General features: G+C 46.6%; 1 protein-coding gene across 9 annotated transcripts in view; it reads right to left on the reverse strand.

The window, feature by feature from the left end:
• The window catches only part of AGAP1 (ArfGAP with GTPase domain, ankyrin repeat and PH domain 1), a 327,099-nt gene that overhangs the window by 197,306 nt on the left and 111,570 nt on the right, over positions 1 to 18,223 (reverse strand). For all 9 annotated transcript variants that reach the window (XM_054515344.1, XM_036386314.2, XM_036386313.2 and 6 more), the window contains 3 exons: positions 9,446 to 9,531; positions 5,788 to 5,929; positions 1,996 to 2,130 (listed from right to left, as the gene is read on the reverse strand). In XM_054515344.1, coding sequence (XP_054371319.1) covers positions 1,996 to 2,130; positions 5,788 to 5,929; positions 9,446 to 9,531 — 363 coding nt within the window. The remainder of the gene's footprint in view (positions 1 to 1,995; positions 2,131 to 5,787; positions 5,930 to 9,445; positions 9,532 to 18,223) is intronic.

Below are 18,223 nucleotides of genomic sequence, written 5' to 3' on the forward strand. Positions count from 1 at the left end.
TATCAGAGAATCCCAGAATGGTTTGGAGTGGAAGGGACCTTAAAGCTCATCTTGTTCCAACCCCTGCCAGGGCAGGGACACCTTCCACTACCCCACTAATGTGAACCCTCTGAAGAAGCCACAAAAAAACCCATTAAAGCTATGCTGAACCTGAACACCCCAGAGCAGCACAAACCAAGGGACATTTAATCAAGTGCTCCCTATTAACAGCTTGCACTGCTCATTCACACCCCCCCATTTAATGGGGTTAAGAAGTTGCTTTGTTTCCTGCTGAAACAAACAGCAAAAATTATCAGGAATTGGATTCGGTCCCAGACGTGTCTGGCAAGTGTAACCCATTCATACAGAAGCATTTCTAATCCTATTAGCTGGCAAATATTAAAGAGTTGGTTGGCTGCCACGAGGGCAAAACAACACCCTGAGATTTCTTAAAACACATGAGCCCTGTCAATTCTTTCTTACCACCAAAGAGAGACAAATGAGCCCCCTGAAAGCTTACAAGTTTATCACACTAGCTTTGTGCCAAGAGACTTCTCTCCAAATCTATGAGAAAAGGGAAAAAAAACCAAGAAGGAGGCTGCAGACAGAGCCACAAACACCAGGACTTGGAATATATAATTAACAATCTAACTATAGCCAGCACTCCAAAATAAATGTGCTAAACAAAACCCCCTAATGGCTCTTTGAAACTCCTAATCAATATAGAAAATCTAGGCAGTCAAAACAGTAATTTTTGCAACTGGTTCAACAGAAAACAGGGAGCAAAGCAAGAAGATGCAGCTTCAAATGCTCTTCTCTGAAATCTGACCAACAGCATGTGTTTAAAAAGGGTGCAAGTCAGTATTTTCCACATAAAATGTACAAATGTTTTGACTCTTATCCCATGCAAAAATTACCACTTTTTTTCTTCTCGAATGTAAACATTAGAATGTAAGTCCTTTTTATTCCACGTAAAAATTTGGTATTTTTGCCTTTTTTTTTAAATTTGAAGTGTCTTTTCACACCCTATTGCAAGGTGCTGATGTGACACTGCCTTATGTAAGCACAGGCAGAGCAGGACTTTGCAACGAGAAGCTGGCAACAGAAGGCCCCAGAACTAGGGGCTCTGAGAAGCATTAACATTTAATGAATTAAAAAGGTTTTCAGACACAGAAAACTGCTGTGATGAGAGGCTGACACGTTCAGCCACGAGAGGAGCATGGTGAGAAGAGAAGCCAGCCAAGCCTCAGGACACTTGGTTGAAATTCCACTAGAGGGGGCACACATCCCATCTCATACAACTCCAGGACCATGGAATTATAAAATACCCTGATCTGAGAGGGACCCACAAGGATCAAAACCCCTACACAGGACTCTCAGAGAGTCCCAGAATGGTTTGGGTTGGAAAGGAGCTTCAAGCTCACCCTGTGTTACCCCTGCATGGGCAGGGACACCTCCCACTGTCCCAGGCTGCTTGCTCCAAGCCCTGTCCAACCGGGCCTTGGGCACTTCCAGGGATCCAGGGGCAGCCCCAGCTGCTCTGGGCACCCTGTGCCAGGGCCTGCCCACCCTAACAGGAACAATTCCTTCCCAACATCCAACCTAGCTCTCCATTTTTAACACCCCATGAACATTACGGTGCTCGAAAGTCGCATTTTCAGCTCCTCTGCACAAACAGCCCCTCAGCCTCTCCACTAAGGCTAGAACCAAAGCAGAGAAAACTTTGTTACAATAAAGCAGCACCAAAGAAAACTGAAAATTAGGCAAGGACTAAAAATAGCTTAAGATGCTTGAGACTAAAGGTGCTGGTGGAGAACACATCAGTGCACATACGATGTGTTAAGGAGTCATCTTAGAAAGTTAAGGAGCCGTCTTAGAAAACACAACAAAAATACCCAAAAATCAGCGTTTTCTTGAACTGAGCAGGCAAATATGTGAGCTATCCCAAAGGGTCATTACTCAGAAAGGACAGCTAGAGGGTGGGGTGATGTGCTGGGTGCCAGAGGGCAGCTGTACCGTCATGGAAGACTCTCTCCACGTTGAGCCCGTAGGTCGCGCAGGTCTCGTAGTAAGTGCATCTCTTGAGGTCATTGGACAACTTCCTGGCTCTGGCATCGTCGATGACACGGGGGTTGGTGGAGCTGATGGCATCTGCAGAGCCACACGGGGAAAACATCCATTAATGGTCACTTGCAAACACCAGCTTGGGACTCACAGAGTCACAGGAGGGGTGTGGAAGTTGGGAAAGACCTCTGAGATCACCGAGTGTAACAACAACCCACGGTCACCACTGACCCTTAGTGCCCTTAGTGCCCCATCCACGTGGGTTTGGAGCACTTCCAGGGATGGTTCCAGCTTGACAACCCCTTCTGTGAGGACATTTTCCCTAATATCCAACCTGAGCCTCCCCTGGTGCAACTTCAGGCCAGCTCCTCTCATATTGATCAATACCATGCAGTGAGTTTAAATACAAACCATGAAACAGGGTGTACATCACTCTGATTTACATCTCCTTATTAAAATTACCAGTACACTGATTCTAAAAGCCAGGGGGAAAACCTCCAAGGCTTTTTGCTTTCCTTAAATACATATATTGAGCTCAGTTGATACACAATCACATGAAAGAGCATGAGCTCTGATGTAAAACATATTTAGGGAAACAAGTGGGTGATTAGTACAAACATGTCAAATGGTTTTTACATCTCTGTAAGTATCAGTGACTATAGAGTGTGAAATATTGAACATGCTGTATTTTAAAGAAATAGAACTTAATTGTAAATTACTTTCTCAAACTGCGGTAAAGGCACCCAGAGATGTTGTGGGAACATACTGCAAAGCTGATAAAAATTGTATTTTTCTATACCATCATACTTGGTAATTCTCTCCAAGAGCTTCTTCTCATGGAAGCTGAAATTTCAGTTTCTAGAGCTTATCCAGAGGAGCTGAAAAAACCTCACACCAGAATAGACGAAGGAGAAGCTTCTTTCTTGCTACTCCATCATAGTGATGAACTCTGTACACAAAGGTGATACTATCTGAAGTGATAATCTTATTAACAGACCTTGAAAAGGAATTTTTTTTCCCCCAGGAGTATTGTGTTACTCTTCTGCCCCATCCCTGGAAGTGTTCCAGGCCAGGCTGGATGGGGCTTGGAACAACCTGGCATAGTGAGAGGTGTCCCTGCCCATGACAGGGGGTGGCACTGGATAATCTTCAAGGTCCCTTTCAGCCCAAACTATTCTGGGATTCTACAACAGGCACTAATTTCAGCATTTACAGCTGCCCAGAAAGCCTTCCTTAAAATCTGTAACCACCCACAGCAGCAGAACAGATTTGTTCTTTGGGAAAAAAGCATTAAAAAAAAAAACCCTAAACATGGACTCAGTGCCTCTTGCAACGCTGTGTGTGAGGCTCTGCCCCGGGCACGGCAGGACCAGACCTCAACTGATGCTGTCATTACCTCCTCATCAGATCCAATTAACAAAAATAGAGCAGCAATTAGGAAAAGCAGGAGCCCGTCCTTTATCAGCAGAGGGCGCTGGTAGCACGTGCCCAGAAAGGAACCGAGCGGGTTCAGCTCCAGAACAGCGCAACTCCCCGGAGTTTGCCTCCTTGTGCCGAGGTGCGTCAGGCTGGGGCTCTGAGCTGCCCTTGGAAGCCAGGGGAGAACATCTGGAAGTGTCACTGTTGTGGGAAAGATTTCATTTCACATCGCATTTCAGGAATACCTGACACAACCAAGAAGTCCAGGTTGGACAGGGCTTGGAGCAACCTGGGCTGGTAGAAGATGCCCATGCCCATGGCACAGGGTTGGAATTAAATGAGCTTTAAAGTGCTCTCCACCCCAAACCATTCTGGGATTCTATGATATAAAAGGTTTATTAAAAATATGTATTTTAACAAGTGAATTTAGGTATTCATACCTTTTATTTCACTGTAAAACACAGACCAAAAGCTCTGTTTTTTCCTGATGCTTATTCCTAGAGTTAGCATTATTTCCATCTTAAAAAAAAAATCCCCTTTGCATCAGTGCTGCAACAGAAAATGAACTTTTCTTTTACTGGAAGTAACAGGAAGGAGATGGAAAACCATACCCCAAACCATACCCCAGAAGGGGGTCAGAAGGGCACAAAGTAAAAAGAAGTTGGAGAAATGTTTCCCCTTCACCTTCTCAACTCCAGCTTCAAGCCCAAAACGTGGCCCTTCAAAGCAGCTCCTTTCTGCTTTTTGGTGGAGTTTCTGCTGTCCTAAGACTTTTTCTGTTCCTGCTTCCCCTTTTCCTTCTTATCATCTGTTTCCTCCCTCCAGCTGGGCTGTGATTCCTCCTTCCCTGCTGCCCACACATCCCCTCTGTGCTGTCACCCCTGGGCAGGAGGCAGGGGAGGGCCAAATGTTCCCTGACCACGTGGCTGAAAAAACACCAAAAAGCTCCAACACCACCAAAACCACTGGGACACACTAACAAGGAGGATGCCCAAAACTGAACCAAGAACAATTCACAACACCTGTGTTCTGCCTCTAACGCACAACAGCAACCTGGTGGGGCTCAGCCTGGAGAAAAGGAGGCTCAGGGGGGACCTTCTGGCTCTGCACACCTCCTGCCAGGAGGGTGCAGCCATGTGGGCTCTGTACCCAAGGAACAAGGGACAGGACGAGGAGAAATGGCCTCAAATTGTGCCCAAAGGGTTGTCCAGCCCTGGCACAGCTGCCCAGGGCAGTGCTGGAGGCACCATCCCTGGAAGGACATAGAAGTTGTGTGGGTGTGGCACCTGGGGACATGGTTTAATGCTGGCCTTGGCAGTGCTGAGGGAACAGCTGGATTTGGTGATTTAAAAGTTTTTTTCCAACCTTCATGATCCCATGGTCAGGAACAGAACAGCCTCAGCTCCACCAATGCAGCAAACCAATCACAGGATGGGAAACTGGTGAAATGTTACTGGGCTATGCTGGCACAAGCCAGCAGAGAATATTCAAAAAACCACTCAAATGCCAAAGAAACTGAAATATTTTGGGTACTTTTCCCTTGCCATATTTCCCTTCAGGACAGCTGCTATTTCAGAAGGAAAAACTGGGGGGATAGGTTGGCTCAGGTGGCAAAAAGCTGCATTTTTACTTGATTTACAGAGGTCTCCCAGAGGCACAGCCTGAGGCCAGGCTTCACCTCTGCCTCCTACCCTGCTGCCTCTCAGCAATGCCAGGGTGTTGAACCCTTCCAGACTGCCAAGCTCATGGAAACTGGTCTGGCTGCAGAACTTCCCCACACAACTGATTTACCTGCCCAAATTCAACCAGGGCATCTCCCTGCTGGGAAAGAAAACCACCACCACCAGCACACATTGAAAATATTATTTTAAATTTCCTTGCAAGCCATAGAATCCTGGAATGGTCTGAGTTGGAAGGAACCTTAAAGCTCATTGTGTTCCACCCCCTGCCACGGCAGGGACACCTTCCACTGTCCCAGGTTGCTCCAAGCCCCATCCACCCTGGCCTTGGACACACTTCAGGGATCCAGGGGCAGCCACAGCTGCTCTGGGCAACCTCTGCAGGGCCTGCCCACCCTCAGAGTGAAGAATTTCTTGTGCATATCTGACCTAACTTCCCCTCTTTCTTCACTGCTGAGGTCCTACTCTCCCTCTCCAAGCGAACTGCCAGGACATTTTTCTCTCACTTCAAATACTGTCCTTGCAATGCCACAGCCCTGTAGCAAAAGGGAAAGGACAGGACATGGCTTTGCCAGCTTGGAGGAGCCCATGTGGTCTCCAAGGCCCAGCTGAGAGCATTGCAGCTGGGAATGAGGGCTGCACTTACCCTGGGTGCCCACCAGGACCATGGGGATCTCGCTGGTGTTGCGATAGCTGGCCATGCGGCTGTAGTAGTGGTAAACGGTCTGGAAGCTGACCTCATCCTCCAAGCTGAACACAAAGATAACAGCATCCACCCACATGGCAAACTGCAGGATGAAAATGGGAAAGGCCAACTGTGAGAAGAGCAGCGAGGAGGGGGAAGGAAGGAAAACCTAGAGAGAAACGTTCTTACCTTCCTGCAAGGGAAATACACACCAGAAAAACTCACACACAAAAAAGGCCTCAACAGGGTTAGGATCAGTTGCTAAAATGGTAAATCTCATCACCCTGCACACCATGAGGATCTGGGATACACAAGGGATTTCCCCACATGAGCACCCCTGCTTTTCACTGGGGTGTGTAAGCAGCTACTGTCAGTGCACACTGGATTTGACTCCCAGAAAACAGAGCAGGCTGAGGTTGCTGTCTCTGTGCATTTGAAAGGAGCAGCACTCATCTGCAGTGCTCACTGAGCCCCCATGCTGCCATTTGCATGCATGCCAGGACAGGCATTGCTAGGAATTCTCACATCTCAACCCCATTAACTTGAGACTTTCAATTCTCCACCATACAGACGCTCTCAGCTGAGCCAGCAGCACCAAGTGCCTCGCTGTGCTTTCAGTGGAAGAGCAAACTGCTCTCTTGGCATCAGGAACCTGCTGAGAGACATGCAGGTGCTCCTCACTGACCATGCAAGTGAGAAGCTTTTAGCTCACAAGTGAGTTAAGACATTTAACTCAACAGTGAACACGAACAGGACATCAAGAAGAAATTCCAGCTTACCTCACTGCCTTTATTTTTCCCTAAGTGACTCCATTCCTATCCAAATTCAGAGCAATGGAAACAAGCTTCAGCCAAGGGGATTTTCATGCTTTGTTATGTTATTACTACAACGTGCCAGGGGACACACTGAACACAGAGGTTCACTGGGGAAAGGCTCTGCATGTTCATGATGATTGTATTGAAACCAAACACTGCCTGGGCTGTTATGGGGTAAAAATAGACCAAATAATTGTTTTGAGGTTTTCAAGACAGTCAGGAGGACAATCTTCCAGAGGGGAAGGAGAGGACTGGTTAACACACAGCAGAGTCACTGCCAGAATAAGGTCAACCACCACACTGTTAAACTGTTCAAACCAGAAGATGAAACCACAAGAAGTGGAGACAGCATCATTAATCTGGGAGATGTGGGCTTGGGTCTCATTATAAAATGGTTTTTGTTGACTGGACTCAGCAGCATCATGCTAAGGACTCTTCCCAACAACTGGGAATGTCCTTAAGGCATTCATTTGGAAGCCAACAGTCTCTCTAAACCCTCTGAATGTTTGAGCAGTGTGTACAGCAGCCTTCTAATATAGATCATTTTAAAACACTCCACAGATTTACACTGTGCAGTTCCAGCAGACACAGAACATTTCCAGCAATTCCTTATTTCACTTTTCATATTGAAATGAAGCTTAATCTTTGTGGATATCAGACCTGTGGTACAGAAAACCAAAGGAATTTTAGGAAACAAAAGGTCTGGAAACCCTGGATGTCTCATCCAGAGTACTGTGCAGGAAATGGCTTGAAACAAGGACAAATCAGCTGCTGGTATAGAAATCCATTCTCAGACTTATTACTATGAGTGAGCAGAGCTGTTAGCTCAAGGCAAGCCCAAAAGCATATTGTAAAAAATGTTTTAAATTTAAAAACTGCATGCAGCAGCTCACTGTAGGTCAGTTACCAGGTTAATTTGGTTTTACAATAGGAAATTGAATTATTTTCATCTTTGAACAATTTTATCTTAGGCAAAGAAAGGAGAGATCATAGACCCACAAAAAGAGTCTTAAGGGCAGTTTGTTTTTTCTCACTTCCTGCCAAAAAGAAGGGGACAGTAACCTGGGGAATACCCATGACCCAGTGCCACAACCCCACATGTCAGCTCCTTCCTTACTGCAGGTGGAATTCAATCCCAATTATTCATGAACACACAAGCAAACTTTTCATTGCAGGAATTAATGAACAGATTAAAGATTTTTAATAGACATGTAACTTGAAATTACACCCAAAAGCTCCAAAGGGAATTTACAGGAAAGCCTCGTGCTGAAAGGTGAGACAGCACTGACACCTCAGACCTCTTCAGCAAACCATGAGGATGGAGAACAAATCTCAGCCACGACAGGATCCCAGAGTGGTCTGGGTTGGAGGGACCTTAAAGCTCATCTCACACCAGCCCCCTGCCATGGGCAGGGACACCTTTCACTGGACAACAGCAGCCAAAGCCCCAAATTCACCTGGCACATCCCAGGAGCACACCCTGTGCTGTTCATCAGTCTGCAGCCAGCTCCTGTGAGCTCTGCAAAGCCAGGCACAAACCCATCTCAGACTGCTGCATGTACCTTTGTACCTCCACTATTCACATTCTTAGATGAGTGAATGTTCTCTAAGCATTAGGGGCTGCTTCAGCCAAATCCCTCCCAGCCCCAGACAGAGCTGTCCTTGTTGCTCCTGCTGCCAGATGTGCCAGTGCTTTATTCTGTCCTGTGACTTCCTTCCTTCCAGGATGTCTCTCTCAGCCTCCATTTCCTCCTCGTCCTTTCTCTTCCCCTTTGTCCTGGCACCTTCCCCCACGCTCTCACCCTCCTGGAGCTGTGCTGCTGCATTGAAACCCGAGCTGCTGCTGCTGGCACTGCTCCCCCTCAGCTGTTTGGCAGCTCCTGATGCTCAATTATTGCTTGTTTGGAAGCTGATCCCTCCCGGAAGAGCCTGGCAAAGCCAGGCCAGCAGCAGCCAACACTCAGGAAATCCTGCCAGTGCCCAGGTGAGGAGAGGTGGAGGAGGAGGAGGATGTCCAAGACAAGGATGCTGCCTGCAGACAGCACAGATGCTTAAATCTGAGGTGATTTAAGGAGCACATGAGCAAACTCTTGCTCAAAACAGAGAAATGGTCAAGCACTCAAACCCCCAAGTGTCTTCTCCACAGTCAGGGGCTTGGCCAGGCTGGGGGAGCTGGGGCTGTTCAACCTGGAGAAGAGAAGGATCCAGGGAGACCTCAGAGCTCCTTCCAGAGGGCTGGAGAGGGACTTGGGACAAGGGCCTGGAGCAGGGCAGGACACAGGGAATGGCTCCCCACTGCCACAGGGAAGGGTTAAATGGGATGGTGGGAAGGAATTCCTCCCTGGGAGGGTGGGCAGGCCCTGGCACAGGGTGCCCAGATCCCTGGCAGTGCCCAAGGCCAGGCTGGATGGGGCTCGGAGCAGCCTGGGATAGTGGAAGATGTCCCTGCCCATGGCAGAGGGTGGGAGTGAGATGAGCTTTAAGGTCCCTGCCAATCCAAACCATCCTGTGCTTTTATGAAATCCTGATGTGTGACCAGGGGAAGCACAATGCTTGGGAATTCAGTGTAAATGAGCTGGGTATCCTGACTTGCACAGTCTCTGTCCCCAAATATTTGCTACACACACTCATCCATCCATTGTAACTGAAATCCCAACCATTTGCTGGACAAAATCTTTTTCACCTGAGGGTGATGCTGGAATTCTCCTGGCAGGAAGATGAGAAGGAGCCAGGGCAGAACAAAGCAGAGCCAGTTCTTTGAAAGGAACTTTTGAAAAACAAGGGAAGCGAGGCTTTGGGCTCACCTGTGCCTCTGGAGGGCCTCCTTCATCTCTGATCAGCAGCAGGTAGCTCTGTCCATCAACCACTATCTCCTTCTTGAATCTCCCACCTGCCACACAAAGCAGCTGGTTACAGACAGCAGAGGTACAAAACACACAGCAGAAAAAGGCTTCGCTTGTGGAAAAAAAAGCTCTTTGCAAATTAACCAGCAACGGGAATGTTACTGAGGTTTATATGCACATACATGGGAATTACTTCAAGTTAAGGCATATACTTGCCTTATATTTATATATATTTATATAAATATATAGTGGGAAAAAGCCAGGAATTGCATTACAACCCACATTAGGTGTCCTTGGGTTGATGCATACAATTAAAACTCTGTATGTGTCACCTTTGTTTTTAATAATTGGGAAAGAAGTGTCTGTAAGGAAGGCAAAGTGCACACAAACACCGTGTCTCCGCACCAAAACCAGTTTCCTGTGGCATCCAGCATTTCCCCAAGGGAAGCCCAGTTCTCAGAGCACACAAGAGTGGGATGTTATGGGAATGAGAGCTCCACACTCACACACCACAGTTAGGGGAAGGTACCACACACATGTTAGACAAAAAAGCTACGATGGTGCTGCCTCTGGAGAGATGTGCTAAGCTAGCAGAGAAGCCTGTGCTGCTGGCTTGGCATGAATCCCACACCTGCTCTGCACACCTGGATAAAGAGAGGGCAGCCATAGCCTCCAACCACATCCTACTCCTGCTCCTGGATTTCCAGGGCGTGCAGAACAAGGGGTGCCTGGGACCACCAAGGAGGCTCCAAGCCCAGCAGCTGCTCTGTCACCCCCTGGCTCACAGGGACTCAGCCACCACGCCAGGGCAGGGCTGGGATTGCTTCTTTTGGGGCTAAAAGCATATTTTGGGCACTCTGCTGCCTCTCTCAGAAATGACAAATCCCATTTAGGGCTTCTGGTGTGACGGAGCCTAAGCCAGGATTAGCAAGCTTGGCCTAAGCACAGGGGAGGCATTTAGGCTCCTCTCCTGGAGCAAACCCACTCTTATCTCCCCACCTAAGTCCCAAAGCCCCCAAGGCCTCCAGCTCAGCATCACCCACCCTCACAGCTGAGCTTACCATGCTGACATAAAACACATCCATTAACACACCCTAAACTTCTCTCTTTATCCTATTTTTAAAAACTGGAATTAGTTCTGATTTGAACCCTATTTCTCAGCTCCAAAATGTGTCATTCCACAGAAACCAGTGGTAGAGAGCCAACAGCTCTGCCTTGCTCTCCAAACAAGCTCCCTAAGCAAGTAAGTCAGCACTCCCAGGCTAATGCTGATGCTCAAAACACAACAATCTGCACAAAAATTGCTGCCTTAAGGGAACCCAGTGCTGCCTTAGACCCACCATTCCCCCCCAAGCCCAACCACAACAGCAGCCTTCAAACCAAGATTACTCCACAGCTCAGCTCTGTGCAACACTTAAGCATGTTTAAACACATTTTGTTTTTAATAAAAGATGTAAGAATTAGAGGTTTTTGTGGGTTTGTGCTGGGGTTTTTTGTTTGGGTTTTTTAAAATCTTTTCTTTTTAAACTTATCCTATAGCAGTATTAAACATGCAGCAATGAAGACTATCACATTTCTGGTTGTTTAATGGCACAGAAGGAGCGGAAGAGCCACGAATGGATTTTCATTATCTCGCTCACAAAGTGGATTTCAATGCTGCCCTCACAGATCAGGTGGCAGATAGATATCTATCATTACTGAACCTGAAAAGAACAATCCCCAACAAGTGTAGAACTTGTAAAGGAAACAGCCTCAGCTCTCAGGAACTGGATTTCTATTAATCAGGCCATTATTTCTATACGCTGTCGATTAAATGTGCTTCCCAATGAAGTGTTAACTAAGATGAATTACTTAACACAGAGCCCTCCAGAGAGGGGCTTTAAAGCTGTAACTAACAATGGAAATACACTGTATGCCTGATCAGAGAGGGAAAGTTCTGCCTAATTGCCATTTCCTATTTCCTTTTTTTTTTTTAAACACTGCAAGTTCCCCCAGCTAATTACAAAATACCACACACCGAATGCGTTTGGGAGCCAACTCATTATTCCCATGGTCAACAGGATGCCTTGCCAGTCTCACTACCTTCAAACAGTCCTCAGAGGCACAAAGAAGGTACAGACAGGGTGGATTAAAAAGCTTAAGCAGAGAATTGAAAACTAAAAAAAAAATATTTGAGTGTCCAGCTCACAAACATGAGCCCTATGAGATTTACTCTTCATGATTTGACTGTTGAGAGCAGCTTGGAAAAGGTATTAAATTTAATAAATGCAGTGCAAGTTAGTCAGCAGCTCTTTTCCTATGTGAATCCACACTAAATGATCACCTTGGGGACCTGCTCCTTGCCTTCCCCAAAACCACTGGGCATGGAGCTCAGTGCAATTATTGTTATTTCCAGTATTAAATTCAGATCCTGACGTGCTGTCCCACTCCACCGAGGGCTGTCACCCTGCTGCAGCCAACAGCACAGTCAGCTCAAATCTGCTCAAGTGCCTTCTTCACCCTTAAAAGCAGGATGTGCTCATTAGCTGGAATAGGCACATCCTCTCAATCCTTGATTTTTGTTTGGATGTAAGTATTTCATGACAAACAGTTTGAATTTAACACCCCTCCAACCAAACTGTTTCAAAGAATGCCCTGCATTTCCAAGCTGTACTAAATATTTCAAAACAAATCTGAAGGCTCAGAAATGGAACAGCAAACTCACGCTCATCCCTCGAGTAAGAATTATTTTATGCAAATCTCAGCTCACAGCAGGACTCATCCCTAATAACTTGTGCTTCTACACCATTAAGGAGCCCTTATCATGAGCACAGCACAAAATTAGGTGCTGCACAGGACAGAGATTAAGAAAACCTACCTCAATATCAGGAATTTACACAAACAAAAGCATAAACAGTGAAGAATGGAAAGAGCAAGGCTGTACCCTGCAGGTATCTGTGGTTGTAGGATTAAGGCAAACAAACAATAAACTGCTTATCCTTTGATTTGATGAGCCTTGATGAGACCCAGGAGCACTTTGGGGAAGGGCAGTAATTTTGGGGTGCTTCAGCTTGGACAGCACCACGTTCTTTTTCTTTTTTTTTTTTTTTTTTAATATATCCAGGGGTTTGAAAAGAACCACAGGCAAAGAGGAATTACAGAGATCAGCCAGTTCAAATATTGGACTACAGCAAACCATGAGGAAGCCAAACACTCTCCCAGGGCTCCAAAATACCCCCTATTTTTCTAAATATCTGCCTATGTGACAGAGGCAGGAATTACTGTCTAAACCAACAGCACTGAGAACAAAGAAATGACCTTCATAATATAGAGAACAAGCTCAAAACCCACAGCACCACTCCCAGGGGAGGTGGCTGGCTTTGCTCTGGTCCCATCAGGATTATGACACATGCAGCTTTTTAATGAGGGAGCTCCTCAGCTCCCAGATGTACCTGCCAGGGGAGGGGACGACTGGTGGCCAAAGGATGGGGCACCACAGGCACCTCAAGGCACTTATTCCCAGTTTTCCAGGGCTAGAACAGTACCCATTGCCACAGGCTCATTGTCAGATGAGCACAGAATTTTTGCAGGTGACAAATACTCCTCCCTGTGCCCAAAGTCGTGAAGCAGCCCCCAAACCACCCCAGCTCTCCCAGGTGCACCTGGCCACACTCCTGCTGTAAAATGCCCCACGTGAATACACAGCTCTGACCAACACAAAGCTAAATAAATGCTGTGCATCAGCAATTTACAACCCTGGCTGAAGAGCCAGCACAAATTGGAAGAGGGGGGGATCAAGCACAGCTTCCTGATCTCATTGTCATGCACGACCCTCCGTAAGGTGAGCGCGCGGAATCGGCGGCGGCGGCGGCGCAGAAATTAACCGGCGAAAATCGGAATGAAATTTAAACACTGCACACATTTGCAATCAGAGGTGCTCTCTGTAACAAAAGCTGGGTATTACATGGGGAATTCTGGGCATGGAGGCTTTAATCCAGGCTCTGACAGCCTGGCCACCCCCTCCTCTCGCGCAGAGCCGTTGCAGCGCGTAATTGCTCAGCGGAGCAGCCGCTGATTTTGCTGCTGCATCCCCAGGCTCCACTGTGCTCACCAGGCTCTTTATTCAAGCAAATTGCCACGGGGATGAAGTTATTTAGCCATGTGAGAAGGATAAATTCGGGGGGCCGGCCACACGACAAGCACAGGCAGCAGCTGAACGTCTACTGTGGCAGGGCAAGACAGAAGGGAGGACTGAGGCAGCTCTAAAGGAGTCAGGCAGCTCCTGGATTTGATATTCCCAGTGACATGTGCATTTTGACAACAGCAGCCAGTTGGCTCACACATGCACGTTCTCTCCCTTTTTTCCCCCCACATCAGTGCCAAGAACCTGGCTCCTCTTCAGGGAAACACGTTCAAAAATTCTCTGTTCAAACAGATGGCCACATAGTGGTCTTCTGGTTTGCTACTCATGGTTTTTTTTTATTTAAATAAACTAATTTTAAAATGTTTTTCGCAGCATTGCCTTTAAAGGAAAAAAAAATTAAAAGAAGGAAAAGGTTCTTCCCCCAGAGGGTGCTGGGCACTGCCCAGGCTCCTCAGGGAATGGGAACAGCCTCAATCCTGCCAAAGCTCCAGGAGGGTTTGGACAACGCTCTCAGGGATGCACAGGGTGGGATTGCTGGGGTGTCTGTGTTGGATCAATGATCCTTCCAGCTCAGGATATTCCATGATTCTATGATTTTGGGCATTTCCTGAATACAACCATTGTGCTAAACAACAATTCAGAAACTGTGAGCAGCTGAGCTGGGTCAAGGATCAAAGACCAAGGAACCATCACTGCCACACAAGACTGAAGCTGCTAGAGGAGCCCTGGACCCCCTTCCCAAAGACTACCTGGGTAAAACAAACCTCAAAAGCCATGAAGCAGCCTAGACTGAGCTTTTCAACTCCCACCATCTGCTTTTCTCAACAGGTTTAGGATATAGTCCAGAAAATCCATGGAGAGGTCCTGGAAGTATCAAACCATACCCAATTACAGCAAGGTACCCCCCCAGGGACCATATATAAATGCAACATTGCATCTTACAATCTGATCTTTACCTAAAAACTGGCAAGGAAGCACTAATCCATGATCTCACAACTCCATGGAAAGAGGGTTCACTGCTGGAATTTTAGCAGCAGCTGCAATGACATTTAACAACTGAATTCTGAGATGCACTCACTGATGTATTTGCAGTGCCTCTCCAGAAGGGCAGATGCAATGGGTTCCCAAAACCTGGCTGTGATTTGAAGGGAGATCAATGGAATTTTAGGGTTTTAACTGTTTAGGAAAAAAGCTTACCCTTCAAAAATATATAAAAATTACCTCAAGCTGCATAGAACCTCCAGGGTTGGATAGGACAGTAGGAAAAAACTGTGAGGCTGGGCAGGCCCTGGCACAGGGTGCCCAGAGAACCTCTGGCTGCCCCTGGATCCCTGGCAGTGCCCAAGGCCAGGCTGGATGGGGCTTGGAGATACCTGGGACAGTGGAAGGTGGAATGGAATGAGCTTAAAGGTCCCTCCCAAGCCAAACCATGCTGGGATTCCATGATAAACAGGCTGAACTAGATCCAGTGTTTTATCTCAAGCAGCAGGAGAGGAAGGTGATTGATTAACCACCAAGATAAATGGGAACCAACCAGAGGCAGCCTCTGAGCAATTAAGTTTCCCTCATTAGCCAGGGACAGGGCTCACTCAGGAGCAGAGCATGTTCTACTTTCACTGCAAAGCTCCTGACAGCCAGAGCAGACTGGGCTAAGCCAATTAGAGAGGGCCAGTCTTAAAAAAATCACTGTAATGTGAGTGCAGCCAGAGAGGTAAGGCACACTCTGTCCCCATCAAATGACTCATCTGACAGAAGCAGTACGATAGTAATCCAAGTTTCTGCAGCAGTTTCAACCCTCCTGCACCCACTTTATTAATAACCTGGAAGATGGAAGTAACAGGCTATTTAGTTTCTAGATAATGAAGCAGGAGGGACTGCAATTATGGTAGAAAATTGGATTGTACTTCAAGATGACTGTAACGAGCTCGAGAAATAGAGGGGAAAAATAAAAGCAGCATCACAGGGACAAAAGTGGGGACAAGGCAGCTGTGGAAAGATGGGGCAGGATGGCAAAAACCTCTGGCAGAGGAGAGAAAATCAGCTGGGAATTCCTGCAGAGTGCAGAGAGGGGACAGCTTGTCCTAGCCCGTGCCACCATGCCAGCCTCAGCCCGTGCTGATCTGGATAGGGCATCCATGGCAGATAAGGACCAAAACCTGCCTACAAAACACCCAGGCAGAAAAATAAACATGTGCACCCTGGTTATTTAGGGGAACAGACTAGGAAGGGAGAAGAGGTGTGAGTTCTTACTAAGAAATAAACTGCTGATCCCATTTTAGGGCAAGAGAAATACTTTTCCCATCTTTCCAGTTATTAATTGTTATGGTCCCAGGTAAACAGGCAAGAATATCAAGTGGGAGCAGACATACAAAGCACTACATCCCAATTCCAGGGAGAACCCTCAGTCCAACATGAAGCAGGAACCCATCTTTATCAGACACCCACTGCAAAAATTGTGGCACTGAGCATGAAAAAGCTGAACGTGTTGTGTGTTCTCCCAGTTCAGAAGCCTTTCTGACAGATTAAATGGCAGGAAAAACAAGCCCCTGGAACCTGTGGAGAGGCCCCTCCTCTGAAACACCCCCCAGGGCCCTCACAGCCACCCAACCTCCCCAATATCAGGGAATATTGTCAGACACAAGCTGACAAGGACCTACAATTCAGTCACTGCTCCCGTTTCTACCAATAGCTCATTTTTCACTTTTTTTTTTTTTTTAGATTTCCTTCTCTTGGTTTATTTTACTGACAGCAGGTGCAGAGAGTTGCTTACACCTCACACCCACTCATTGTATATACACAAGTCTATATATACAAGTCTAATTTTAAAAGCTTATTTTTATCAAAGCAGTCAGAGACAAAAAAAAAAAACCAGCGAGTCAGCTCCTTCATGCAGGATGTGATATCACTTCAGCACACTCCTACCTTTTCCACCACCAGTCTTTTCCAGTTTTAAACACTTACAGCCCAAAACACCACTTTCCAAACAGAGCTCCTCACAAAGCCAGCCCCATGATTTAAAATATCATCCTTTATTTTTGCTGAAGCTCCTTCTAAGTTGGCTTCTCAGGCATTTCATCTTCCAAGCAAACCCATCCCAGCTTTCAATCTAACACAAAATTCAACTGCTCAAAATTTCTGCTTGACCTCACAAGCTTCCAACATAACTCCAAAATCCCAATGTGCACTAACAAACCCAAAACAGCTCACCAAGATAGCCCAAAATGTAAGCAGTGATGCAGAGATCTCATGGCTTTTCTTACCTCTTTTGCCTTTCCAAACACCCCTCTGCTTTTTATACCCAGCCAGCTTCCCTAATACCTGTCCTTTCATTGCACTTTTACATCACAAATAGCAACTGAACTTAAAACTGGACTTAGCAGTGATTACACCATAATCATAATTTTACCCACCCTAAAATGGGAACAAACCCCTGGTGACAGCCAGCTGTGGCAGCAAATTGAGGGGTCTGTTGAGAATTCAAAATATTGTGAGTGTTTCTTTTTGATACAACCTCACATAACAACAACAGATTCAGTGAAGGGGGGGAAAACAAACAAGCTCACAATAAGAAATCAAATACAAGCTGAACTAGGAACATGCTCAAAGAAAAAGATTAAAACCTGGCTTTGAGATCAAGAGTGAAACAGTGGGCTGTGATTTAGAAATCCATCCAGAAGGAGCATTTGAGAAATATTTGAGAAATAAAAGCAAAGGCAGGTCCAGCAGGAGCCACTCCAAAGTGGCTTCAAAAGCAGCAGAGAGCAGTGGAGACTCAAAGCCATGGAATGCCAGAGGAGTTGGGGCTGGAAAAGCCCTCTCACATCACCAGTGTGACCCCACCCAGCACTGCCAGGGCCACCTCTAACCCCTGGCACACCCACATGGCTTTTTGGAACACTGCCAGTGATTCCCCCACTGCCCTGAAGAGCCTGCTCCAACGCTTGACAACCTTTTTGGAGAAAAACTTTTCCTTCATACCTGACCTAAACCTCCCTGGACACAACTCTAGGCTATTTCCTCTTGCAGCATCACCCACTATTGGGAAAAGTCACTTTTACTCCTGTGAAAAGCCTAAATTTGTAACAGAAGTCCTATAAATCTGCTTTACAGATTTTCCCTGAGACACAACCTTCAGAGAAGCACACCAATGCTGCAGACATTATTTCCCAAAAATCCCTGGCCATTCAAGGTGGTAAAGAGAACACCTTGAGGACCCTCAGGGAACACAACCTAAAAGGGAAGCTTTTCTGGCAATCTGCTTCCTCAGCACCTCCTAAAGAGCAAATACTTGAGTTTTTTCCTTTAATTAACAGAGCTCCTTATTTGTGTGACACTTGAAGCAGTCCCCAAGCTGACAGCTGGAACAGAGAGGTTTTCAAAGGGATTTTTTTTTCTCTAACCCACACAGGCAATCCCAGGAGGGTGAGGAGAGGGAAGGGCTCCAGAGGGGAGAGGGCAGAATGCATAAACACCCTCTTTTATGCTGAGCCTGAAAGGCTCCAAAAACCCAAGAGAACCCTTTGCAGCAGTGCTTTAAAGGGATCAAAAAGAGACAAGTGTTGGTTTATAGCTGGGTGTCAGCGTGAAATGCCAAATAAAAATAATCACAGACAAAG

The sequence above is a fragment of the Molothrus ater genome, chromosome 7, assembly GCF_012460135.2.
Source record: "Molothrus ater isolate BHLD 08-10-18 breed brown headed cowbird chromosome 7, BPBGC_Mater_1.1, whole genome shotgun sequence".
Taxonomy (NCBI): domain Eukaryota; kingdom Metazoa; phylum Chordata; class Aves; order Passeriformes; family Icteridae; genus Molothrus; species Molothrus ater.